The sequence below is a fragment of the Oncorhynchus clarkii genome, chromosome 1 (assembly GCF_045791955.1).
Source record: "Oncorhynchus clarkii lewisi isolate Uvic-CL-2024 chromosome 1, UVic_Ocla_1.0, whole genome shotgun sequence".
In the NCBI taxonomy this organism is placed as follows: Eukaryota; Metazoa; Chordata; class Actinopteri; order Salmoniformes; family Salmonidae; genus Oncorhynchus; species Oncorhynchus clarkii.
In genome coordinates this window covers 82,008,977-82,035,628 of record NC_092147.1, presented here as the reverse complement: position 1 = coordinate 82,035,628, position 26,652 = coordinate 82,008,977, and the positions used below count along the sequence as shown (strand labels likewise).

At 42.7% G+C, this 26,652-nt stretch overlaps 2 protein-coding genes across 7 annotated transcripts in view; both read right to left on the bottom strand.

Annotated features, from left to right (window-relative positions):
- Positions 1-182: 182 nt before the first annotated feature.
- LOC139413272 (eukaryotic translation initiation factor 4E-like) lies at positions 183-13,937 on the bottom strand. The gene is made up of 7 exons (XM_071160461.1): positions 13,841-13,937; positions 12,284-12,384; positions 4,204-4,299; positions 3,760-3,823; positions 3,193-3,306; positions 2,683-2,822; positions 183-1,701 (listed from the first exon to the last, which is right to left on the bottom strand). The coding sequence occupies exons 1-7, from the start codon at positions 13,871-13,873 to the stop codon at positions 1,587-1,589; spliced, it is 663 nt and encodes a 220-aa protein (XP_071016562.1). The 5' UTR covers positions 13,874-13,937; the 3' UTR covers positions 183-1,586.
- A 448-nt stretch (positions 13,938-14,385) lies between these two features.
- Positions 14,386-26,652, bottom strand: part of LOC139413207 (methylcytosine dioxygenase TET3-like) — a 58,376-nt gene continuing 46,109 nt past the window's right edge. For all 6 annotated transcript variants that reach the window (XM_071160334.1, XM_071160326.1, XM_071160342.1 and 3 more), the window contains 6 exons: positions 25,892-26,100; positions 25,284-25,434; positions 23,962-24,189; positions 19,858-20,034; positions 19,007-19,163; positions 14,386-18,800 (listed from right to left, as the gene is read on the bottom strand). In XM_071160334.1, coding sequence (XP_071016435.1) covers positions 17,626-18,800; positions 19,007-19,163; positions 19,858-20,034; positions 23,962-24,189; positions 25,284-25,434; positions 25,892-26,100 — 2,097 coding nt within the window. In that variant the 3' untranslated portion in view covers positions 14,386-17,625. The remainder of the gene's footprint in view (positions 18,801-19,006; positions 19,164-19,857; positions 20,035-23,961; positions 24,190-25,283; positions 25,435-25,891; positions 26,101-26,652) is intronic.

The following is a 26,652-nucleotide window of genomic DNA, read 5'->3' as shown; positions in this document are numbered from 1 at the left end:
CCCTATAGAAAGTGATGACCTATTCAGAGCTGATCGGTGCATTGTCTGCATATTGAACACACCAGTGTAACCCTATAGAAAGTGATGACCTATTCAGAGCTGATCGGTGCATATTGAACACACCACTGTAACCCTACAGAAAGTGACGCTAAACTGACAACACAGGAAAGGAGACGGCGTGGTTCTGGTTTTAATGCAAAGCACTTAACCTTTACTTGAAAGAAGGTAATATACATTAAGATACATTATGAGCAAAATCATTTAACGATGGATAGAGAGGAAGATATCCTTTCTTCTCCACTCGCACCAGCCCCAGAGAGTAGTGCGAAATGTTACAGGAGGAAAACGGAGAGAAGCAGACCTAAAACTTGTCCAGGCATCTTTACTTGCTATGATACACTGTAAAAAAGGTTCTATATTAAGCAGTAGTCCATGTCATTAACATCCCCAATAACAAAAAAAATAACAAAAAAAAATAGTGTAGGGAAATTTAGTTTTTTTTAATGGTTGCCCTCCAACTAAGTAGTTTAACCTCAAATGGATATAATCATAAATAAATAGGGAAAGGGGGGAGAAAAAAAGTTTTACAAGCAAACAATCCTCAATCCCAGCATGGCTGGAACTTCGTGGTCTTTCTTCCAAAATGTTCACACTTAAGACCGTGTGACCACTACTATTCTTTACAAACGTTTTTCTTTTTTGATACTGTTGTCTTTTCTGTAGCAGGTGCATCTGCAATCCCTTATCATGCTAAACACCTCCAGGTAAAGCAGGTTAAAATGCTGGCTGCCCTTTAAAATCGGAGTAAATTAATCTGGTCTTTTTTCCTATCCTGGGTGGTTGGTGAGAAACACTTTTCATAACAGAAAGTGATAAACTCTGCATGAGAAAAGGAATTGGGTTTACAGCAGAGGAAGGTGTTTTTAACCAGGCCTTAAACAACATCTTCTCCCAGCTACACGAGTAGGGGGAAGCCACTGGCATTATTATTCACATATACTCACCAATTCTAAAATTAAGTCATTTATTTAAGATCTTCTAGCTCAAATCCCAACAGCTTCAGCTGTTCTCCTTTTCTTCTGTACAATATACGTCATTTAGCCAGCCGGACAATCAGGTGTCAGGGAGGCGGCCCTAACTTTGTACACGTTTGAACAATTCTCTCGTCTGTAAAGAGGAAGGACACTAACAGTAGTTGACAACTGAAAAGTATGAATGTGTTGGTGATGCAGTGAGCTGGGACGATAAACTGAAAAGTTTTAACACTGACCACTTATTGTGGACATTTGGCTGATATCGTTCATTACCCATAGGACCCTACTAGAGAAATGTGAAGTTCCAAATGAAATAAATTAGCTAATTAACTATTAATGGGACAATTGATGGCAACAACATTCAAAGTAGTAGTAGTAGTAGTAGTAGTAGTTGTAGGGGTAATATAAAAAATAACTGTGGTGCACATTAATGTTATAAACTTATCATTCAATTTATCGTGATAATTCAGTCAATTTAACGTGATATGGATTTTGGTCCATATCGCCCAGCTCTAGTGGGTTTGTAGTTGAGTTGGGGGTGGGTGTTGTTGATCAGACTGAGTACATGTTCTTTGTGGTGGAACCACTCTTGCTAGACGTGTCGTCATGCGACTGGTAGCCAATCAGGAGCTTGATGGGGATACTCAGGCGCTCTTTATACTGTTGTCTGGAGAGAGAGAGATGAGAGAAAAAGAGGGAATGATGAATAGGTTTTCATTACAGTCTTACACAAATTGTTGCCACCTAGTGGTGAGCTAGAAACATCGCAGTGATGTAGGAGTATACAAACACATACTCAAATATATACATATGTAAATATATATATATATATATTAAAAGAAAGGTAGCTAGTTGTATGTATACGTGTGTGTGTGCATGTATGTGTGTGTATATATATATATATATATATATATACACACACACACATACACACACACACACACGTATACATACAACTAGCTACCTTTCTTTTTACATGTATTTTGGGATTCCACCCTGTAAATGTAATTTGCCTGAAGACATGCTATTTTATTTTTATATTGAATAAAACCAGAAGTAGCATGTCGTTATTTTTTAAACGTGTGCTTTTCTCCTCTAGCCCACCTGGTGTTCAACCGTCCCAAGTTTTCCCATGTCACCCGATGATTTTACTACTGGCACGGCTCCAAGGCTTGGGCCATAGATTTGTTTATATCACCCCTCTCCTCCGTACACTCCACTGGCTTCCAGTCGAAGCTCGCATCCACTACAAGACTGGAGCTTGCCTATGGAACAGCAAGGGGCACTGCCCCTCCCTACCATCAGGGTATGCTAAACCCTACACCAACCCAAGCACTCCGTTCTGCCACCTCTGGTCTCTTGGCTCTCTCACCTGGTTTGTTATCTTAAGAAGAACACACTGTAGGTCACTGGGTAAGAGTGTCTGCTAAATGACTGAAAAGTAAATGTTAATTCAACACCTGTTTCAAAGGGGGTGTGGCTGAATTAAAGAACCCTCTTCTGCGTAGATACACTTGAGAATCTTCCACTGGAGGAGGCAATTGAGGATAGGATCGATTTCCAAACTGCCACATGCCTACATTTGGTGACGGAGGAGTAGAGGACGGACTTTTACTCAATGGACAAAAGGAAAGAGATGTGAACCTACCCTATCGCCACGATGGCTTCCTTGTTCTGACAGTTCCCAGTCCAGATGGATATTTTATCTCCCTTGGGTCTGACGTTGACCACCGCTCCACACACGTCTTCACTGGCCTCGTCAAACGACTCGCCAATTAAACACAACAGCTGCAACACACACAAATCAAGTACACGATACTCTAGATTAAATAACGTTATTTACCCGTTAATTCACTGTCCAGCAACCCATCCTTAACAGAAGATTATTCAATACTCTGGTAGTAGAGTCATGAGTTGCAGGAGGGTTGTGTTCATCAAAGAGAGGAAAACTGACTGAAAGATGGAGGCTGTACCTGGACCATTGCAATGTTTTTGTTGTGCCCTAATGAATACTACACAGCCCAGGGTCAAATTCATTAGGGTACACGACTGGAAACATTCAAAAACATTTTGCAATGGAAAACAAAAATGAGCCTTTCCTTCGGTCCCGTTTGCTGCCAAATGAACAGGACCCAGGTTCAGGGATAATGATACTTACTGTCTCCATCCAGTAGCGGTCAAGGTCGATTTGTCTCTGCTGTTTGCTGAGGGTCATCAGCCACCTCCCACCCAGCTTGTTCTTGTCATCCTCCCACATAGGCTTCACCCCATCCTGACACACAGTGGTGGAGGAATGTTAGCTCACAACTTGACCCCCAACGTACACCCTGGGTCTGTATTCATGAAGCGTATTACAGTATCTAGGATCAGTTAAGCATTTTAGACCATAATGAAAAACATTAAAAGGATAAGGGGGACCTGATCCTAGATCAGGGTTTCCCAAACTCTGTTCTGGCCCCCCAGGGTGCATGTTTTTGCGAAAGAACGACACAACCGATTCAAACAATCAACTAATCATCAAGCGTTGATCATTTAAATCAGCTGTCCAGTGTTAGGGCAAAAACAAAAATGGGCACCCCCCCTTGGGGTCCCGAGGGCCGAGTTCGGGAAACACTGTCCTACTCAGAGGGGCTTTATGTCTTCATTTAACATCCTTAACTTGACAACGTACAGAAGAGCGACATGTCCTCTGATAGGATACCGTTGGTTTCAGATGTCCACTTACCTTAAATAAGCAGTAGTCACAGCCAAAGCCTAACTTACTGGGCTGCTGTATGTGGTTATATAATCTACAACACACAACCAAGAGGCACACTTAAACACAGGCCTACAGATAAAATCATATTAGACACGGATTATAAAATGATAGTGAGACAATAGATGCCATTCTCCATTTTGATTTTGGAGAGAAGTCATGAGGCACAACATTCAGGGCACAGATAGCAATACATGGCATAGAACTGCTTGTTAAAATGTCCATTCTGTAGAATTAATTTCTAGCTGCAAATTAACATTCTGCTCTGCTAAACAGGAAATGGTCCCTTTTTTCAACACTGATTGTCATGATGATGCCATAGGATGGAGAGGTAGAATAAGGGGTGGTGATGTGGATTAGGAGGGAGGAGGAGGAAGAGTAGCAGAGAGAAAGAGGGAGAGGAAGAGTACTCACGCCCAGAAGTCTTCCACTGTGTCAAACTTTGCGATGAGACGGAGGTTCTCTGTCCAGCTTTTGCTCTTGTCATTTTTGAAATACCACAGGGCCCATCTGAAGTGAGAGGACACAGTCAGAGATTCCCCATCGCACTCCCCGGTCCACACAGACAGAGGCTTCTATTTGTCTTTAGTGGGCAAATCTTACCATCTGCAACTACCAGAGTGACCAGTCAATGTGTCGGTCTGCATATCAACAGCAGTAACAGTTATGGAAATGCATGAATTGATATACATCAGCCAAAGCAGGGCTAAATTCTAACATAACAGCAAATGTAATGAAGCGTCCAACAGCAGACCTACAATCAATGACGCGTCCAACAGCAGACCTACAATCAATGACGCGTCCAACAGCAGACCTACAATCAATGACGCGTCCAACAGCAGACCTACAATCAATGACGCGTCCAACAGCAGACCGACAATCAATGACGCGTCCAACAGGAGACCTACAATCAATGACGCGTCCAACAGGAGACCTACAATCAATGACGCGTCCAACAGGAGACCTACAATCAATGACGCGTCCAACAGCAGACCTACAATCAATGACGCGTCCAACAGCAGACCTACAATCAATGAAGCGTCCAACAGGAGACCTACAATCAATGACGCGTCCAACAGGAGACCTACAATCAATGACGCGTCCAACAGCAGACCTACAATCAATGACGCGTCCAACAGCAGACCTACAATCAATGACGCGTCCAACAGCAGACCTACAATCAATGACGCGTCCAACAGCAGACCTACAATCAATGAAGCGTCCAACAGGAGACCTACAATCAATGACGCGTCCAACAGCAGACCTACAATCAATGACGCGTCCAACAGTCCGTGCCACACAACGTACAGCAAATAAACTATAAAGATTTCCATAGCAACTACTTAACGGGTAGGATAAGGAAGGTTAAGGTATGGAAGTTTGATGTCATGTTGCTCTGCCTATAAAAATCCATTCTTAAATGGAAGAAGTTTGGAACCACAAAGACCCTTCCTAGAGCTGGCCACCCGGCCAAACTAAGCAATCTGGGGAGAAGGGCCTTGGTCAGGGAGGTGATCAAGAACCCAATGGTCACTCTGACAGAGCTCAAAAGTTCCTCTGTGGAGATGGGAGAACCTTCCAGAAGGACAACCATCTCTGCAGCTGGCCTTTATGGTAGTGACCAGACAGAAGCCACTCCTCAGTAAAAGGCACATAACAGCCGACTTAGAGTTTGCCAAAAGGCACCTAAAGCCCCTCAGACCATGACAAACAAGATTTTCTGCTCTAATGAAACCAAGAACAAACTTTTTCGCCTGAAAGCCAAACGGCATGTCTGGAGGAAACCTGGTACCATCCCTACGGTGAAGCATGGTGGTGGCAGTATCATGCTGTGTTGATGTTTTTCAGCAGCAGGGACTAGGAAACTAGACAAGATTGAGGGAAAGATGAACGGAGCAAAGTACAGAGAGATCCTTGATAAAAACCTGTTCAAGAGCGCTCAGGATCTTAGACTGGGGCAAAGGTTCACCTTCCAACAGGACAACGACCCTAAGAACATAGCCAAGACAATGCAGGGATGGCTTCGGGACAAGTATCTGAATGTCCTTGAGTGGTCCAGCCAGAGCCCGGACTTGAACCCGATCCAACATCTCTGGAGAGACATGATAATGGCTGTGCAGCGACACTCCCCATCCAACCTGATAGAGCTTGAGAGGATCTGCAGAGAATAATGGGAGAAACTCCCCAAATACAGGTGTGCCAAGCTTGTAGTGTCACACCCAAAAAGACTCGAGGCTGTAATCGCTGCCGAAGGTGTTTCAACAGGGTCTGAATACTTATGTAAATGTGATATTTCAGTTTTTTATTATTTATACATTTGCAAACATTTATAAAAAACGTTTTGCTTTGTCATTATGGGGTATGGTGTATAGATTGAGGGGGAGAAAACAATTTAATCCATTGTAGAATAATTCTGTAACGTAACAAAACATGGGAGTCAAGGGGTCTGAATACTTTCCCAATGCACTGTATGTTATTGCCTATGCATTCATTTCCCCATCGTGTACAACAGCAAGTGTAAGTAACATGCTTACACTAACATGTTGAACAGCAGAACCAGGCAGTCTTCCATTGTTCACCAGTCCTACCATTATTCTATCATCCCTTTCCCAGGAAGAGCATAGTGTTGTAGGGGAGGGAGGGATGGAGAGGTGGATAGGGCATGGCCTGAACCCTGTGCCCCCCCGCCATACTAAATTTATACACATGCCCCTCCTGGTCCCTTCCTGAAAAGTCCCCCGTGGTTAATTATCACACTGACTATCAGTAGAGAAGTAGGCTAGAGAGGAAGCACTCTAGTGTTGCCCGACTGAAACGTATGTTATCATTACACAACACCAGTGTTGAGACGAGCAGTGTCGTTCATCGTCTGATGAACCAGGTTGAGGTCATAGAGATGTGTAAACAAAAACACTGTCAATTAACGTAAAGTGGTCTACACTACTGCTGTTGGGGTCCTGAAGAAAAGACAACACTAAAGAGATGTTGAGCCACGTACACAAACACAGTGTGTTGAAGTCCAGAACTCCCTACAACAGACTCCAGACTGTCTAGTCCCTAGCATCACCCAGAAAAACATCAACAGAAGGAAAAGGTTGAGCAAGGCTTGTTTTTTCTCTGGCGGTGGTGTAATGCCACCCCAAAGTTACATTCAGAGAGCTGAAAAGTACCAACTCCAAAACCAATGTAGATCAAAAAGAGGCTTATGTGGTGTGCGTGGCAGGAGGAGTAGGCATGGCTGAATTTTAGAGACACCCCCCCCCATATCTTGGCAGTGTAGAATTTCCTGCAATTCTATGTATTTTTCCACGGCTAATGCGGTCTTTGATTTAGGTGATTGTTAGGTCTCAATAAAAAAACGTAAAAAAAAACTATAGGTACATTATCTTTCCTATATACTTTATATCTGGTTTTAGTTGTGTATGTTTTTTTAATATTATACACTACCGGTCAAAAGTTTCAGAACACCTACTCACTCAAAGGTTTTTCTTCGTTTTTTATATTTCCACATTGTAGAATAATAGCCACCAGCTAGCTGCATTAAGTACTGCAGTGAATCTCCTCCTCATGGACAGCACCAGATTTCCCCATTTCTATGGGGAATGGCCCTAGCCCTCACCCTCCAATCCAACAGGTCCCAGATGTGCTCAAATGGGATTGAGATCTGGGCTCTTCGCTGGCCATGGCAGAACACTGACATTCCTGTCTTGCAGGAAATCACTCACAGCACAAGCAGTATGGCTGGTGGAATAGTCATGCTGGAGGGTCAAATCAGGATGAGCACCACAGGAGGGAGGATGTTGTCTTCCCTGTAACGCACAGCGTTGAGATTGCCTGCAATGACAACAATCTCAGTCCGATAATGCTGTGACACACCGCCCCAGACCATGACAGACCCTCCACCTCCAAATCGATCCTGCTCCAGAGTACAGGCCTCGGTGTAACGCTCATTCCTTAGACGATAAACGTTAATCCGACCATCACCCCTGGTGAGACAAAACCGCAACTCTTCAACAAATAACACTTCCTGTCTGGTGCCGCAACGGTGGGTTTGTGCCCATAGTCAACGTCGTTGCCGGTGATGTCTGGTAAGGACCTGCCTTACAACAGGCCTACAAGCCCTCAGTCCAGCCTATTGTGGACAGTCTGAGCACTGATGGAGGGACTGTGAGTTCCTGGTGTAACTCGGGCAGTTGTTGCCATCCTGTACCTGTCCCATAGTTGTGATGTTCGTGTGTACCGATCCTGTGCAGGTGCTGTTACACGTGGTCTGCCACTGCAAGGGCGATCAGCTGTCCGTCCTGTCTCCCTGTAGTGCTGTCTTAAGCGACTCACAGTACGGACATTGTAATTTATTGTCCTGGCCACATCTGCAGTCCTCATGCCTCCTTGCAGCATGCCTAAGGCACGTTCACGCAGATGAGCAAGGACCCTGGGCAACTTTTGGTGTTTTTCAGTCAGTAGAAAGGCCTCTTTAGCGTCTTAAGTTTTCATAACTGTGACCTTAATTTCCTACCGTCTAAGCGTCTTAACGACCGTTCCACAGGTGCATGTTCATTAATTGTTTATGGTTCATTGAACAAGCATGGGAAAGCGTGTTTAAACCCTTTACAATAAAGATCTGTTAAGTTATTTGGAATTTTATGAATTATCATTGAAAGACTGTCCTGAAAAAAGGGACGTTTCTTTTTTGCTGAGTTTAGCAAGCAAAGAAGTATTAAACAGTATCAAAATATTTTATATTTAAGATTCTTCAAATAGCCACCCTTTGCCTTGACGACAGTTTGGCACACTCTTGGCATTCTCTCAACCAGCTTCATGAGGTAGTCACCTGGAATGCATTTCAATTAACAGTTGTGCCGCCTTAAAAGTTCCTTTGTGGAATTTCTTTCCTTCTTAATGCGTTTGAGCCAATCAGTTGTTGTTGGTAAAAGACCAAGTCCATATTATCACAAGAACAGCTCAAATAAGCAAAAAGAAACAATCCATCATTACTTTACAGTCCCTCCAGGATTTTGCAACATTTTGTGATTTGTGATTTTTTACACATTCATTTCATATAAAACAACAAAAAGTAATGTGCACGGCCGATTTTAAACAGAATACCTAATACAAAAACCATTAGAAACATCTAAAGTACTCAATTTTATTTTTCGGAACGAACAGCTCTGTCAAAATCCATTCACACATTCACTCACATCTCTCCATCAGGCTTGGGGATTGCTATCAACACAAGATGCACTTCCCATTCCCACGCCCTCAAACAAACAAAAAAAAGGTCTAAATAGATTAAAAGCTGATTAATCGCTTTCAATTTGAGGATCGATTTGTATTCAAAATACTTCAGATTGTGATTTTTTCTGAAAGGGTTGCAATTTAATTTCTAAAAAAATCCAGACAGATTGTAAAACTTAATACGGATCACGGAAGCACAGAGTTTAAACCAGCAAAGCTGACAAATTGCACTTAGTGCTTTGAGCAGCACTCTCCATAGACAGACTGGGGAGAGCAGAGTGCCGACCACCCTACTAAAGCCAAGGTTAGACTGGGGAGAGCAGAGTACCGACCACCCTACTAAAGCCAAGGTTAGCGGAGTAAAAGTTTGAGTAAAACGCCACACCTTGATTCTTTCAGCGCTTGCCAGTCGTCCTTGCTACTACTTCAGTCATGGTGAACTGTCCTTGCTGTGGGAACTGTTCTGACATTCTCATATGCTTTGCTGATTCGAAGTGACTTGATTGGTGACTTTCTCTCGTTTCCCAAAAACATTTGGAAATTGTTGTGCACAGTTTTTAGCTGTTATTTTTGTTGGCAAATTAGATGGACTTCTGTTCATTGCACTGCCTGTCAGCCATCAACAATCACCTATCATCTTCGCACGTGAATAGACTGACAGCAAGGGGGATTGCTAACAGTGCAGTAAACCCGCTTTTGATTGGACCCTTTTACGTGCAAAAAGTGTGTGAATTTGTAAAAATTGCACTGTCTCACATAATATGCGCTGATTGGTTGATTTTGCATTGAATTATATGATTGCAGAATCCTGGAGAGACTGACTTTAAGGCATGAAAGTTAGTCAATATGGAAAATTTAGAGAACTTTGAAAGTTTATTCAAGTGCAGTCGCAAAAAACATCAAGCGCTATGATGAAACTGGAGGACCACCACAGGAATGGAAGACCCAGAGTTACCTCTGCTGCAGAGGACAAGTTCATTAGAGTTACCAGCCTCATGGTCAAATTGCTACAAAGAAACCACTACTTAAGGACACCAATAAGAAGAAAAGACTTGCTTGGGCCAAGAAACACAAGCAATGGACAATTTGGAAATTTGTCCTTTGGTCTGGAGTCCAAATTTGAGATTTTTGGTTCCAACCGCTTGTCTTTGTGAGATGCAGTGTGGGTGAACGGATGATCTCTGCATGTATATTTCCCACCGTGAAGCATGGAGGAGGTGGTGTTATGGTGTTTTGCTGGTGACACTGGCTGTGATTTATTTAGAATTCAAGGCATACTTAACCAGCATGGCTATCACAGCATTCTGCAGCGATATGCCATCCCATCTTGTTTGGGCTTAGTGGGGCTATAATTTGTTTTTAAACAGGACAATGACCCAACACACCTCCAGGCTGTGTAAGGGCTATTTGATCAAGAAGGAGAGTGATGGAGTGCTGCATCAGATGACCTGGCCTCCACAATCCCCCGACATCAACCAAATTGAGATGGTTTGGGATGAGTCGGACCGCAGAGTGAAGGAAAAGAAGCCAACAAGTGCTTAGCATACATGGAAACTCCTTCCAAGACTGTTGGAAAAGCATTCCAGGTGAAGCTGGTTGAGAGAATGCCAAGAGTGTGCAAAGCTGTCAGCAAGACAAAGGGTGGCACCATTGAAGAATCTCAAATATATTTAGATTTTTTTTAACAACACTTTTTGGTTACTACATGATTCCATATGTGTCTTCATAGTTCTGATGTCTACACTATGATTCTACAAATAGTAAAAATAAAGAAAACCCAATGAATGAGTAGGTGTTCTAAAACTTTTGACCGGTAGTGTATATTATATTTATATACACACACATTCATTAATGTGTATATACACACACACACATTCATATATGTGTGTGTGTGTATGTATATATACATATATATACATACATATATACGTATATATACGTATATATACACGTATATATACGTACATATACATACATAGATAGATAGATATTGAGATAGATAGATAGATTCTGGTCTAGGATCAAGTTTTTCAAACAGGAAAAAAGACCAGAACTATGGAGTTTTAAAGCATCAGAATGGCCCAGAATCTGTGGTTAGGGAGGGACCGCATCCACCTGAGGCAGGGACAGGACAGACAGAAAGGTCTAGAGTGGGTCTACTGAGGCAGTGTTTTATGTCAGCAGTTCTACCCGGTCCGATGTACTGCCTACAGTAGTCTATGGCCTGGTTCCCTATTCAAAAGACAGCCACTCGATTGGATGTGCTACAACAGATAAAAGTGATGACATCACAATGTCAAATCTGTAGAGAGCAAGTTTGATCAGCTTTGTTCTTCATCTAGGGTTAGGGATAAAGCTAGCTGTGAGCATGTGAATGGAAATATTTTAGGAAGCACCAAAGCGTTTTGGCCTAGTGAGCGTGACCCTAGTATCCCCATCTGGGTAATGTTAATTTAGGCACACAATACACGTTTTAAAAGGTTTTGCAACTCTTAAAAAACGACTTAGTTTCTTATTGGACAAGTCCAGTTCTGATTGTCATTTCCCTTCCGTTTGGTATCTAATGAAGGAACATGACCCTGGGGTTTATTCACTAGGAACAAAACGGAAGCCAAAGAACGAAAGAGGGAGGGACCTACCTGAAATTGTTCAATAGAAACTCTTGTTTTTGTTGCAGTACCCCAGGGATGTAATCATTAGTCCAAACAATTGCGTTTTGCAACGAGTTTCTATTGGACAAATTCAGGTAGGTCCCTCCCCGTTTCCACCCCCCTCGGTTTCCCCCTAATGAATATACTCCTGGTGTCAACGCTGAGCAGCAGATGTGTTGTAATCAGCAGCCAGTTGTCAGCAAAGTGGACAATATTGTACCAAACAAGCACTGCTTCCAGCCCAAACATCTACAGGACAGACATATAAGTCACATACAAATCTTACACAGCACCCGGGTCAGAGAGAAAGTCGCAGCTATTTGGTGGAGGTTCCACTGTAGTGAGTCATGGGCTACAGTGGCAGAGTAAGGAGCCCCTCTCTGTATTGACCTATGGTGAATAATATGGCAGGCAGAGTAGATTCACAGAGGAGACATATTTTCTAATCCTATCTGTTATGCTATATATGGCTGGTATTCTGCAAAGTAATAGCCTATGTTTCAGGCTACCTGTGTTACTGATTGTTGCATGTGCTGACTACCACACAAAAAGTTGTCTCATTTACTAATTGTAATGCACAAAAGCAGACAGACACACTGTACCCATACTTGTTTTGCAGGGGGTGTTTGATGTACTGCTCGGAATCAGTGACCACAGGTGGTGCAGTGGGGATTACTTCAGGTTGGGGCTCTTCTGTTTCAGGTGCATTCTGGATGGGATGACACAGCAAAAACATTCATCAAGACAATATTAGCTGTTTGCAGGAAATCTGACATCTTTAGACCCATCCTGCCAATAGCTCCTAACATACACAATCATATCAATATCAAGGATAATTATGGAAACTAACCGGGGCAGCAGGTAGCCTAGTGGTTAAAGCTTTGGGCCAGTAACTGAAAAGTTGCTAGATGGAATCCACAAGCTGACAAGGTAAAAATCTGTCATTCTGCTCCTGAACAAGTCTTAACTGACGTGCCTAGTTAAACAAAAGGTTAAATTTAATAAAACTAATACAGACACTAAAACAATACTACATGTATTCTATCCATGTCGGACTACATTTTAACGTTTTGAATAAAGACAAAACTAGGATTTCTGCCATTTCTACTACTGAATGATACATACAATGCCTCTACATGTCTACTGAATATCTACCAACATCTCTGTAGAAGATGCTGAAGATCTAGACTTCCACTATTGAAAGATCTAGAAAAAGGTGATGTGAGGTGACAATGGCTAGCCGGCTCTGTTTTGTCAATGTGGTTAGCTAGCTAGCTACGTTTTCTGTTCACCTGAGACTAAGCCAAACGTTTGTGTAGTTAGCCATTACTAATAGCTACTAGAGAGCCACATGTGATTGAAACTCTACCTACTACTCTGTAGCTAACCCCTAAGTAGTTAGCTAGACCGTCCATATGCTTCATCTCTGATTCATTGATTCGCCGCAAGTCATGCGCCTGCTGGATGGGGCTGATTCCAAGATATCCAGTATACTGAAGTATTTAGCTGACTGACTCACTAGTACGTTAACTAGCCAACTAAATCACTTTTAACGTTAACTTCTACAGTTGCTAGTTAGCTAATTCAATAACGTCCGATTGTCGTATAGCTAATTGGGAACAATTTAGCTAGCTAACTAGTTACAACTAGTAATTCATTCAATTTGGCATCAAAACAGGTTAATTTGTGCAAAATATGTGCAGATTCAAATGAGCAAGCCCCATGGCAGCAAGTTAGTTAACGTTAGCCATCAGGCTAGCTAGCTATAGTTAGCAAGGTAACGTAAAATCTAGCTAACACAGCACAGACACACGTGTCTAGATGTCACATTTTTTTATCGTGTAAATAAAAACCTATCACAAATACGATCAATAGTTTTGAAAGGACACAGTAACAGTGTAATATATTGTATTGACTCAATGAACCAAGTATTAACTACCTAGCTATGTCCAGTCACTCCCTGCCAACAGTCTCCAATGCCACCCCCTAAATCCATCGCTAGCATTGCTGAGCATGTTGGAACCAGACACCCACACTTTCACAGATCCTGGAGCAAAATATTCCGTTAAAACCTGGTAGATTTAAACCCTATAAGATGAAACTTAACCAAAAAAAAAAAAGGATGGGTTCTACATTCAGTTTTTATTCGTGAAATGTCCACATACCTCGATCTCGCTTACCGGCTCCGAAGTCGCCATCTTGCCTGTAGAAATGATCCTGTCCGTTCGGAGCTGGTGCGTCACGAATCACTCAAAAATATACGGAAGCCTTTTTAGTTCAAGAGCATGTGAATGGCATAGCCCGCTATCCCTGACAGTAGACTTTTCGCACGCAGGTATATTATCACTATTTATTCCAACTATAATACTACAAATATTTAAGTCTCCACTACACTGTGACAAAGGAATGGACCCGGGGAATAAGGTAAGCTATCTTTTTTGTTCTACTGGTTACCATCTATTCCCAAAAGTACATTCTTAAGGATCTACACACACATTTCTAATCAGGGGTATTGCCATCTGTTATGTTCACCTGAGACTACACACACACACACACACACACACACACACACACACACACACACACACACACACACACACACACACACACACACACACACACACACACACACACACACACACACACAGTATTATAGTTTGTATACCTTGAAGTCACTTATTGTCAATAAAGCAAAAAGACACACAACAAGTCCAAAATATAAATACATCTTTATTTCACCAGGGGGCCATTGACAGGAATGCTGAATTTAGTATTTTCTCAAAACTGTCAAACTGATATACACCTTAGTTATTATGTACAGTCATTTTGTCAATCAGTTGCAAAATAACAAGACTGTTATCTACAAACCATGAATAGTACAGTAAAACTGTCAGTTCCACATGAAATGTGTATTTTATACAGTTTTATTCCAATAAAAACCTTTGAGTTTTAAAATGCTGGTGCTAGTTTTTCCTCCTTGATGTACATCTAGGTTACCACAGTTTTCAAGTCACACATAATGGTAGAACCAAGAAATCTTCAAGTGAAACAATTACAAAAGTTTATTATCTTACAAACTGTCTTATGTAAAGCTGGAAACATTTTAAAGTGACTGTTTTCTACCACATTATTAACTTGCAACGGCCTACATTCAATATAATGTAATAGACTATATATGTACTGCAGCTACTTTGTATAAAATGCATTCAATCTATGTGTCAACATTTATCTCAGTGGAAAAATCTAAGTATATGGTTTGACTTTGTCAATCTGTTGACAACATTATTGGAAGAAAGAGAGTTGTGTTAGGAGACTGTGTGTGCCCTAGTTGGGTTGAAGCCTGGGTAAATGAACAACCCCACACCTGAGAAACAAAGAAAAGGAACAACAGACATAAAAAAAAAACATACATCCAGATCTGTGTATTACTCAAATGAAAGCGCCAGTGAAATGTGCTTTATCTGCATTGAGCTGCATTAGAGCCAGCATATACTGAGACCGATCAATACAACAGATGCCTAATCAATTGCAGTATTAGTGAATGGGCCCATATTTACATGGTTATGATGGACTAATGTGAGCATTGATGAATACCCTACATGGTTGCCCCCTATTAAAGCAGGTTTATACTGTATACTGCAGAGGTCTACTGCCTGACTCAATACGTGATAGACCTAGAACTTATGATGAAAAGATGCAGAGAATTGATGCTACTCTGTAACTCTGCTCACGTTGACCAGTGACAAGATTGAAGTACTGTAGTACATAATGCATTCAGGACAGAGATGGTAGAGCACAAAGGTATGGCAGGCCCATCCAGAAGGGAAACAGCAAATGCTAGTCATGCAAAAAGCATCATAACATCACCCCTAGAATAAACACAGGCTTTGTCAGTGCAGCATCACATTTTGACGAGTTAGCACCATCAGAAAGTAACTACATTTCCACCCTGAAACGGTATGCCACAAGCATTGAGGTTGATTCTATTTCAAAAGCCTTCTATCCAGGATTTTCAAATTAATTTGAATGAATAAGGTTGAATTGGAAAATTCTCTCTGAATATTACCGGTATTTTCTGAAATGACACAAGTTAACCCCAACCCTGTATGCCACATTCAGACACCATGTGAAACAGTTATGTAAATGGTATGTAAACAACGTTTTAACAACATTTCAACACTGTTACAGAAGCTGAAATGATCTGAGGAGTGTTTTATTCTGTCAGAGCAGCTTCACCCAAAGAGTAAAGACGAGGCAATGAGAAACAACAAAGGATTTGGTTGGTTTTCTCTCCACTTGTATAATGTATTTATACCCAGTACATGGACAAACATAAGTGCCAATCAATGCCCTAGTCAAGTCAGTTAAAAAGAGAGGATAGAGATGCTGTCAGCGCCTGTAAGAAACATACAGTAATATAGTCACCATTTCTGAACAGGTTTTATGTGGTCTTTTCAGCTGTGTCTGTATCAAAAACAGACAAGTCCTATTTAAAACACTCTGGAAGTTCAGACAGTGAACCAGACCTGGGTTAAAATACTATTTCAAATATCTTAATTACTTTCCCATACATTCAAAGTAATTATTTGAAAAGACAAGTAGTTGCATCTGGAAATTTGGAAAGTATTTGAAAATACTCAAATACACTGATGCAAATACATTTCCAGGTATTTGAAAATACTATTTTACATAAGTATTTGAAAATACTATCAATTTGTTTTTTACAATCAACCATTAAAATATTAAAATAAAAGTACTTATTTTGGGCTGTGTATTTTGAAAATACTCAAATACATAGAAAAAAGCATTTTAAATACCAGATACTCAAATACACATGTATTTGAACCCAGGTCTTCAGTGAACATACTGTACATGGTTATCCAGATTCATAAAAATTAAGTGTCGTTGAAAACAAGCACCATAATCTGACACAATCTTTATATGCAGCATTTCATAATTGCTTAGTAAGCCAGTTTTTTTTGTGAGACTGATATGCAATTTATAATGTTACAAATTCATATTTGAATAAAATCATTCTACAACAAAAAAACGAACAGGTTTCAAACAAGCTGTCGGATATATCTCTCTATCTGTACATATTGGAACGGGACCTTTTTCAAGTTATGAAAAATAAAAAAGTGCTTTTTCAATATGTCATCACGTTTAACAAAAAGACTAAAACGATCCAGCCCAAAACAAGGTAGTAAAGTTCCTTCATGACCACCAATAGAGGAACGGGAAGAGAAGGAAAAGCACCATGCTACATGGGTACATTTTGTTCACATAAAACTAGAGTAAATGTGTGTAGTCTAGTCTTACATACTGTGTAATATGTGGTGTGTTTATGGAAAGTTGCTGCTACAGATGGCACCATTACATGATCAATCATTGATAAAACTCCTTTTGTGAAAAGAGCACTCTTGGCTGAAACAAAGACCATAGAGACTTGACATGAGTGTTTACTAGTGTAAAATGCTGGATGACAGCAAAATTGCAGTAAACAGGCTTGCATCAAGAAATAAAATAAAAAAATAGTTTTTGAAAAATGGTCAGAATAAATAATCACATCTTGTTTGTTCTTATTAATCAAGTTGTATTTAAAACCAGTTTAAAAACATATTTAAAATTGGTTCTGAGCACCATCTCTTTACATGAAAAAACCAGACCCCAAAAATCATCACCAAACACTAAAAGTCACAGTTAAAAACCCACAAACGATATTCTTCCTCATCACTTTGAAAGCAGAGATGAAGAGAAACAAAAATAAACAGACATACGTTTGGAAAAAGTAACACAATGAAATAACACAGAAAAAGGAGATTAGAAGTGTAAAGTTGATTGAGGTAAGGCAGTAGCACAGGGTGGTGTGTGTGTGTGTGTGTTAAAATGTAATTGCTGTATGTGTCTGTGAGTGAATGTGTGCCTGTGTACGTGTGTGTACATAACAGTATCATGTCCAGCGGTTGTAGGGGCCCGTGACCTGTGTCAGAGCATAAGGGGACACAGTGACCACCCCATCCCGCGCTACGGTCACCGCCTGCCGGGTAGGAACCTTCAACACCCCTTTCTTCTCCTCCGGGCCCTCCTCTTCTACCTCCTCCTCAGGCTCCACACTCTCAGCCCCGGCCCCCTTCCCCCTCTTCCCCTTCCCCTTGACCGGGCTAACCTCTTCCAGGTCCAGGCCCATCCCTATCCTCTCAGCCTCCTCCTCCCTCTCCCGCTCCCTCCGGGCCATCTTTGCCTCCCACATGTGCAGGCCATGGTCAGGCTCGTTGAGGGATTTGTGCTGGTAGAAGACCAGGGAGATGCGGGTGGGGTGGCTGCGGTCGGGTCTGAGGATGGGGGTGGTGGCATGGAGCTCTCTGCGTGCGCACTCAATCAGAATGGAACCGTGGGAGGGAGCCACCGCCACCCCGCCAATGTCACTGTCCAGGAAGTTGTGCTCGCTGTCTGACCACACCTCTTCCTGTTCCTGTTTGACCTCTTCCGGGTTGGGGAAGAGAGGGGGAGGGGCCTGAAGGGGGAGATGAGTGGCACAGTGGGGGAGGTCATGACCTCCATGACCTTTAACCCCGTCCCCGATCTCCTCCGCCACCCCGGGGAGCCCGTTTAGTCTGCTGTGGAGGCCCTCTGGGTGGGGGAGGGGGGCGGAGAAGGAGGAGGAGGATGGAGGAGGAGTACTGTGGCTGTGGGGGGGTCTGACAAGAGGGGAGCAGTGCACCTCGTTGGGTTCCATTTTAAACGTCCTGGGGGGGTAGTCGCCAGGTCTCCCACATCGCTCAGTGTTCGCCAGCTGCTTTCTGATGAGTCCTGGGGAGTAACCATTTACATCCTCTCCCATTGTCTTGTAATGGAGGGGGGAACCATTGCACTGGGCCCCTGGTGGCCCTCTGTATCCGTACTGGGTGGAAGGCATGCCGGGACGATGGGGGGAAAGAGCCTCCATTCCCGGGGTGGATCTTCCTGGAGGAGTGGGGTAGGTGGGAGTGCTGTGGTGGTAAGGGCTAGGGGAGTTCGACTCTGGAGCATAGGCACCCACACTTCCTGGTGTGAAAGAGCTGTAGAAGGACTGAGGCTCTGCTTTGAATGAGGAGGACTGATCCACTGATGAAGTGCTTTTGGAACCTGGAAGGTGAAATATACAAACAGGGATCAAGCATTTTATTGGAAGAAAAATGCAGAAAAATCAATCAACCAATTTATCAATGAATCAATTAGTAAATCATTAATAAATGAATTAATCTACCAACCAACTGATTAATCATTCATTCAACCAATCAATCAACCAACCAACTAATCAAACAACCAATCAACCAACCAGAGGTCTCTACCTTTGTTGGTGCTCTCAGTCTTGACCTTGCCCGGGGTTAGTGGACTCTGTCCAGGCTTCCTGTCCTGAGCTGCAGCCTGTTTGTCAGCCTGGACCTTCAGCTTGGCCTCCTGCTTCCTCTTACGGGCTGATTTCACCGGCTCAGCCAGCAGACGCACCTGGTGATGATATAAAAATGGTCATTTAGTAAAAGCTTTTATCAAGTGGTTTGAAGTAAACACGCAAATACAGCACATCCCACTGGGCACAGACATCATTTCAATGTCTGGTTTGGATTTACATTTGGTTGAATTTCACCATGTCAATGGATTTCGGGTTAAAAGTTGGTTGAAAAAAATGAAGAAATTATTTTATGTTGATGACTTTTTGCAAATCCAATCAGTTTTCCACGAGAATTCAACACCATCACATAGATTTATTGTTGTTGAAATGACATGGAAACAATGTTGATTTTGCCCAGTGGGATGTGACTTGTGCAACATCAAACCCAAAACTCTCCAATTGACATGGTCTTGACGCCAACTAATTTCAATCCCGTAGATTGCAAGGCTAACCAACCCTCATCCGGGTGAGCAACTGGAGGTTGATTAGTAGAATCAAGTGTGTTAGAGCAAGGCTGGAACAAAAGCCTGCATACCCAGTAAGCACAGGAGGAGGATTGGCCACCCCGTGTAACAGCCCCTGCCTCCTGGTTCTCTACAGGGGATAAGAACCGATTTAGGGTGAAGTAGACGCTGATCTCTTGGGTCAGTTTCATATTTTCCCCACTAATGGTTACTGTTAGGATTAGAGGAGAGGAAGCTGCTCCTAGATCTGCACCTAGGGGAAACCTAGGAAAGCGTAGGAACCTACCTCTCTGGGGAAGGCTGACAGCACCTGCAGGGCCCCAGTCTGGATCTTGTCCCACTGGCCATCGGCACGGCCAAACTCATCCCTCTGTGAGATCTTATAGAGGGGTAGGACGTGGAGCTGTTCATCCTCAGGGATGTTACGCACCGCACGGTTGTCCTCCTTGGTTAAAGTGCAAACCTGCAGGAGGGTCAGACAACAATACATTTTACATGAATGGAAAAGACTAGCAAAGTATCTGAGAGTTTCTGGGATAAAATGCCTACGGTATCTTGGTTGAAGTGAAAACGCGTGAGGTGACCAAAAAGTGCATGACATCTCATATCGATTTTTGTTTCCACTATGGATTTAAAAAAATGATTTGATAGTGACATTTGTCTAAGCTAATGTTGAATTCTGCTTCCAATGGCCCAGTTACAGTATGTCCATTAACGCACAAAACACGACCACAACACTAACTCTCAACGGTGTTGTCCATTAAAATGCTGGCACAAGAAGCAAGTGTGTGTAAGTATTTGTGTTTCTCTGTGTGTGCGCGAGTGAGCGAGCGTATGTATGCATCAACAAAAATGAGAAAGCCTACAGGGAGGAGGTTAGAGCCCTGGCGGAGTGGTGTGTGGAAAATAACCTCTTCCTCAACGTCAACAGAACTAAAGAGCTGATCAGGGACGACAGGAGACAGAAGAGGGAGCACACCCCCATCCTCCTCGACGGGGCCGCAGTGGATATGGTCAAAAGCTTAAAGTTCCTCAGCATGCACATCACAGAAGACCTGAAATGGTCTCACCACACCAACATTGTGGTGAAGAGGGCGCAGCAGTGCCTCCAGAACCTCAGGCGGCTGAACAAATTCCCTCACAAACTCCTACAGATGCACCATTGAGAGCATTCTGTCAGGCTCCATCACTGCCTGGCACGAAAACTGCACAGCAATCAAACGCATGGCTCTCCGGAGTGTGGCTAGGTCAGCTGATAGCATCACCAGCAGTAGACCATCATTACCAGACCATCAGACTGTTGAACAGCTTCTATTACCATCAGACTGTTGAACAGCTTCTATTACCATCAGACTGTTGAACAGCTTCTATTACCATCAGACTGTTGAACAGCTTCTATTACCATCAGACTGTTGAACAGCTTCTATTACCATCAGACTGTTGAACAGCTTCTATTACCATCAGACTGTTGGACAGCTTCTATTACCATCAGACTGTTGAACAGCTTCTATTACCATCAGACTGTTGAACAGCTTCTATTACCATCAGACTGTTGAACAGCTTCTATTATCAGACCATCAGACTGTTGAACAGCTTCTATTACCATCAGACTGTTGAACAGCTTCTATTACCATCAGACTGTTGGACAGCTTCTATTACCATCAGACTGTTGAACAGCATCTATTACAATCAGACTGTTGGACAGCATCTATTACCATCAGACTGTTGGACAGCTTCTATTACCATCAGACTGTTGAACAGCTTCTATTACCATCAGACTGTTGAACAGCTTCTATTACCATCAGACTGTTAGACAGCTTCTATTACCATCAGACTGTTGAACAGCTTCTATTACCATCAGACTGTTAGACAGCTTCTATTACCCTCAGACTGGTAGACAGCTTCTATTACCATCAGACTGTTGAACAGCTTCTATTACCATCAGACTGTTGAACAGCTTCTATTACCATCAGACTGTTGAACAGCTTCTATTACCATCAGACTGTTGAACAGCTTCTATTACCATCAGACTGTTAGACAGCTTCTATTACCATCAGACTGTTGAACAGCTTCTATTACCATCAGACTGTTAGACAGCTTCAATCACCATCAGACTGTTGAACAGCTTCTATTACCATCAGACTGTTAGACAGCTTCAATCACCATCAGACTGTTGAACAGCTTCTATTACCATCAGACTGTTGAACAGCTTCTATTACCAGACCATCAGACTGTTGAACAGCTTCTATTACCATCAGACTGTTAGACAGCTTCTATTACCATCAGACTGTTAGACAGCTTCTACTACCATCAGACTGTTGAACAGCTTCTATTACCATCAGACTGTTAGACAGCTTCTATTACCATCAGACTGTTAGACAGCTTCTATTACCATCAGACTGTTAGACAGCTTCTATTACCACCAGACTGTTAGACAGCTTCTATTACCATCAGACTGTTAGACAGCTTCTATTACCACCAGACTGTTAGACAGCTTCTATTACCACCAGACTGTTAGACAGCTTCTACTACCATCAGACTGTTGAACAGCTTCTATTACCATCAGACTGTTGAACAGCTTCTATTACCATCAGACTGTTGAAAAGCTTCTATTACCATCAGACTGTTGTACAGCTTCTATTACCATCAGACTGTTAGACAGCTTCTATTACCATCAGACTGTTAGACAGCTTCTATTATCATCAGACTGTTGAACAGCTTCTATTACCATCAGACTGTTGTACAGCTTCTATTACCAGACCATCAGACTGTTGAACAGCTTCTATTACCATCAGACTGTTGAACAGCTTCTATTACCATCAGACTGTTGAAAAGCTTCTATTACCATCAGACTGTTGTACAGCTTCTATTACCATCAGACTGTTGAAAAGCTTCTATCACCAGACCATCAGACTGTTGTAAAGCTTCTATTACCAGACCATCAGACTGTTGTACAGCTTCTATCACCATCAGACTGTTGAACAGCTTCTATCACCATCAGACTGTTGTACAGCTTCTATTACCATCAGACTGTTGAAAAGCTTCTATCACCAGACCATCAGACTGTTGTACAGCTTCTATTACCAGACCATCAGACTGTTGTACAGCTTCTATTACCATCAGACTGTTGAAAAGCTTCTATCACCAGACCATCAGACTGTTGTACAGCTTCTATTACCATCAGACTGTTGAAAAGCTTCTATCACCAGACCATCAGACTGTTGTACAGCTTCTATTACCATCAGACTGTTGAAAAGCTTCTATCACCAGACCATCAGACTGTTGTAAAGCTTCTATTACCAGACCATCAGACTGTTGTACAGCTTCTATCACCAGACCATCAGACTGTTGAACAGCTTCTATTATCAGACCATCAGACTGTTGTACAGCTTCTATTACCAGACCATCAGACTGTTGAACAGCTTCTATTACCATCAGACTGTTGTACAGCTTCTATTACCATCAGACTGTTGAAAAGCTTCTATCACCAGACCATCAGACTGTTGTACAGCTTCTATTACCATCAGACTGTTGAAAAGCTTCTATCACCAGACCATCAGACTGTTGTACAGCTTCTATTACCAGACCATCAGACTGTTGTACAGCTTCTATCACCAGACCATCAGACTGTTGAACAGCTTCTATTATCAGACCATCAGACTGTTGTACAGCTTCTATCACCAGACCATCAGACTGTTGAACAGCTTCTATTACCATCAGACTGTTCAACAGCTTCTATTACCAGACCATCAGACTGCTGTACAACTTCTATCACCAGACCATCAGACTGTTGTACAGCCATCAATAATCGTCTACTAGGTGATGCACAGACAACACACACACACAAACTATCACACACACACACACATACAGACACAGACACACACACTCACAGCCAACGATAATGTCCAATGTTATACAGACACTAAACCACTGGATACTACCGGTTTACACTGTGTATTTAAATACTGTATTCTCAACATACCTGTAGCTCATTGTAATATTTATACTATTGTACATCGCATTTTAGTGACACTTTATACACACAGCAGGTCACTCTAATATATCTACTGCTGTGCATATCATTCTTAGTATATATTGTCTAAATGAAGCTGGTGTAGATGTAGATTGCATTTGGACTACTGTTACAGTGTTATTTGGGTTCTTAATCAGATCCGTTCCAATTATTTCTTAATCTTTTTTATTATCTGTGTACTTGTTCGACATTTTACTGAATTTAGGAGCTAATAACATAAGCATTTCACTAAACATCTGCTAAACTGTGTATGGGACCAATCAACTTTGATTTTATTTGACCTGTGTCTATGTCTCTGTTTGTTTGACAGCAAATATGTGTGTGCATGTGAATCCAGCCATGTGAGGAGCATACCACAGTGCTGCCGTTGTTCATGTTCTGTGTGTCTTTGTGAGCGTGGGCGCAGAAATCCACACATGCCGTGACCCCGGAGAAAGGTCGGCCCGCCCTCCGACCCAGCCTGCAGTCCTGGCCCGCCTGTTCTAGATCCACCTGGTTTTGGAAGGCCTCCGGGGCCAGTCTCTGGTAGACAGGACCCAGGTCTGTGGCCAGGTTCTGCAGACGATGCTCCAGTTTCACCTCCTGAACAACACACAGACAGACAACACACAGATCAGAGGTAGAGTGGGACAAATACGAACAGTAACAGATGAGGGAAAAGCTGTGTGAAATTAAAGGAGAGCCCCGGGAGAATCCCTGAAATCCCAGTAATGTTTCAGCCACTGTTGTCCTTGTCAGACTTTGGCTGTCATACCCACCTGAGGCCACTAGGCGGTGTCTATTAGCCATTTTAACATGCCAAGAAGACTATTCACTGAGGAATATCTATTCTAAACCATTGTTTGTGAAGCTATAACAAGACTTACATTAGCAAAGTAGAGAGCTAGGGTCTAGGCATATAGGGAAGGGGCTAAGGTTTATTTCCCGACCAGTCTCTCAAATCTAAGTAAGGGTGCCAAACTCAATTTCTAGAGCGCCACAGTGTCTGATGGTTTTTCCTCTCTTGCCCTTAAGATAGCTCTGACCCGACCAAATGTACATAGAAATGTGAGTTATAGATCTGTCATTCTCATCAAAAGCAAGTCTAAGAAGCAGTAGATCTGTTCTATGAGCGCTATTTCTATGCTTCCCGTTCTTAAGTTTCATTTTAGAGTCTTTTACTTTCAGTTTTGTAAGCCAGCTTAAAAGGGCTGAAAATACAAATATCAAATCAAATTGATTTATAAAGCCCTTCTTACATCAGCTTATATCTCAAAGTGCTGTACAGAAACCCAGCCTAAAACCCCAAACAGCAAGCAAACAGCAAGCAATGCAGGTGTAGAAGCAGGGTGGCTAGGAAAAACTCCCTAGAAAGGCCAGAACCTAGGAAGAAACCTAGAGAGGAACCAGGCTATGAGGGGTGGCCAGTCCTCTTTTGGCTGTGCCAATATGTTTGTTAATGGAAAATATATTTCACAGCGGTTTAGATGGTATTATGATTATCTACACTATACTGGCTTGTTTTGTCACAAACTAATTAGAATTTTAGCAACCAGGAAATGGCACAGCAATTTCTATATTGTGTAGCTTTAATTAGGAAAATATGTGCAAGGGAGGGATGAAGATCTGCTGACACTGTGGCTGGCCCTAGAGGAATGGAGTTTGACACAGTTTGACTGGAGCGTCCTGGTCCTCACCTCCTGCGGCATGTCTCCCAGCAGGCGGAACTTGCGGGGGATCTTGCTGCGGGCGAACTTGCAGCCGTTGAAGTACATACTCCAGGAGCAGCCAAAGGAGAAGGAAGCGCCGCAGGTGTTCGGGTCCACACCCTGGCAAGCACACGTCCGACTGGAGAGAAATGGAGGGAGAGAGATGGGGAGAGGGAGGAGAGAGAGCAGGGAGGAGAGGGATGAGAGAGGGAAGGAGGGAAAGAGATGGGGAGAGGTAGGAGAGAGAGCAGGGAGGAGAGGGATGAGAGAGGGAGGAGAGAGGGAGAGAGATGGGGAGAGAGGAGGGAGAAAGATGGGGAGAGGGAGGAGAGAAAGAGATGGGGAGAGGGAGGAGAGAGGGAAGGAGGGAGAGAGATGGGGAGAGGGAGGAGAGAGGGGGAGGATGAGGTGAGACACTCAGTAGATCCTGGCACACAACTGAAGAGAGTGGGAAAGAGAAGGTGACTATCTAGAAATGCTAGAAAGAATATAACTCACTCCTTTGTTATGACAATAATTAGTTCTATGAATGTAAATATGTATGTGTAAGCCTATTATTAAATAATAGGTAAAAGTCTGTTCTTTCAGTAACTCACTCCTCGTTGAGTGCACAGCGCCGGCTGGTGGGGGAGCCGTATTTACAGAGAGTCTGGGTGAGCTCCTGGTACAGACTATCTGCCACACCCCGGGGGATGCCCTCCCATGCCAAGATGAGAATCACCACCACGGCACTCTCACAGCGGTGCCCTGCCCGGTGTCTCACCAGACACAGCAGCTTCTCCTCCTCACTGCCCCGACGGATCACCTGGGGGAGAGAGAAGGGTTACTACACAGACATGAAGATGTGTGTATACACACACACACAGCCACATACACACACACACTAGTGCATACAGTGAAGGAAAAAAGTATTTGATCCCCTACTGATTTTGTACGTTTGCCCACTGACAAAGAAATGATCAGTCTATAATTTTAATGGTATGTTTATTTGAACAGTGAGAGACAGAATAACCACAAAAATATCCAGAAAAACGCATGTCAAAAATGTTATAAATTGATTTGCATTTTAATGAAGTACTTGACCCCTCTGCAAAACAATACTTAGTACCTGGTGGCAAAACCCTTGTTGGCAATCACAGAGGTCAGACGTTTCTTGTAGTTGGCCACCAGGTTTGCACACATCTCAGGAGGGATTTTGTCCCACTCCTCTTTGCAGATCTTCTCCAAGTCATTAAGGTTTCGAGGCTGATGTTTGGCAACTCGAACCTTCAGCTCCCTCCACAGATTTTCTATGGGATTAAGGTCTGGAGACTGGCTAGGCAACTCCAGGACCTTAATGTGCTGCTTCTTGAGCCAC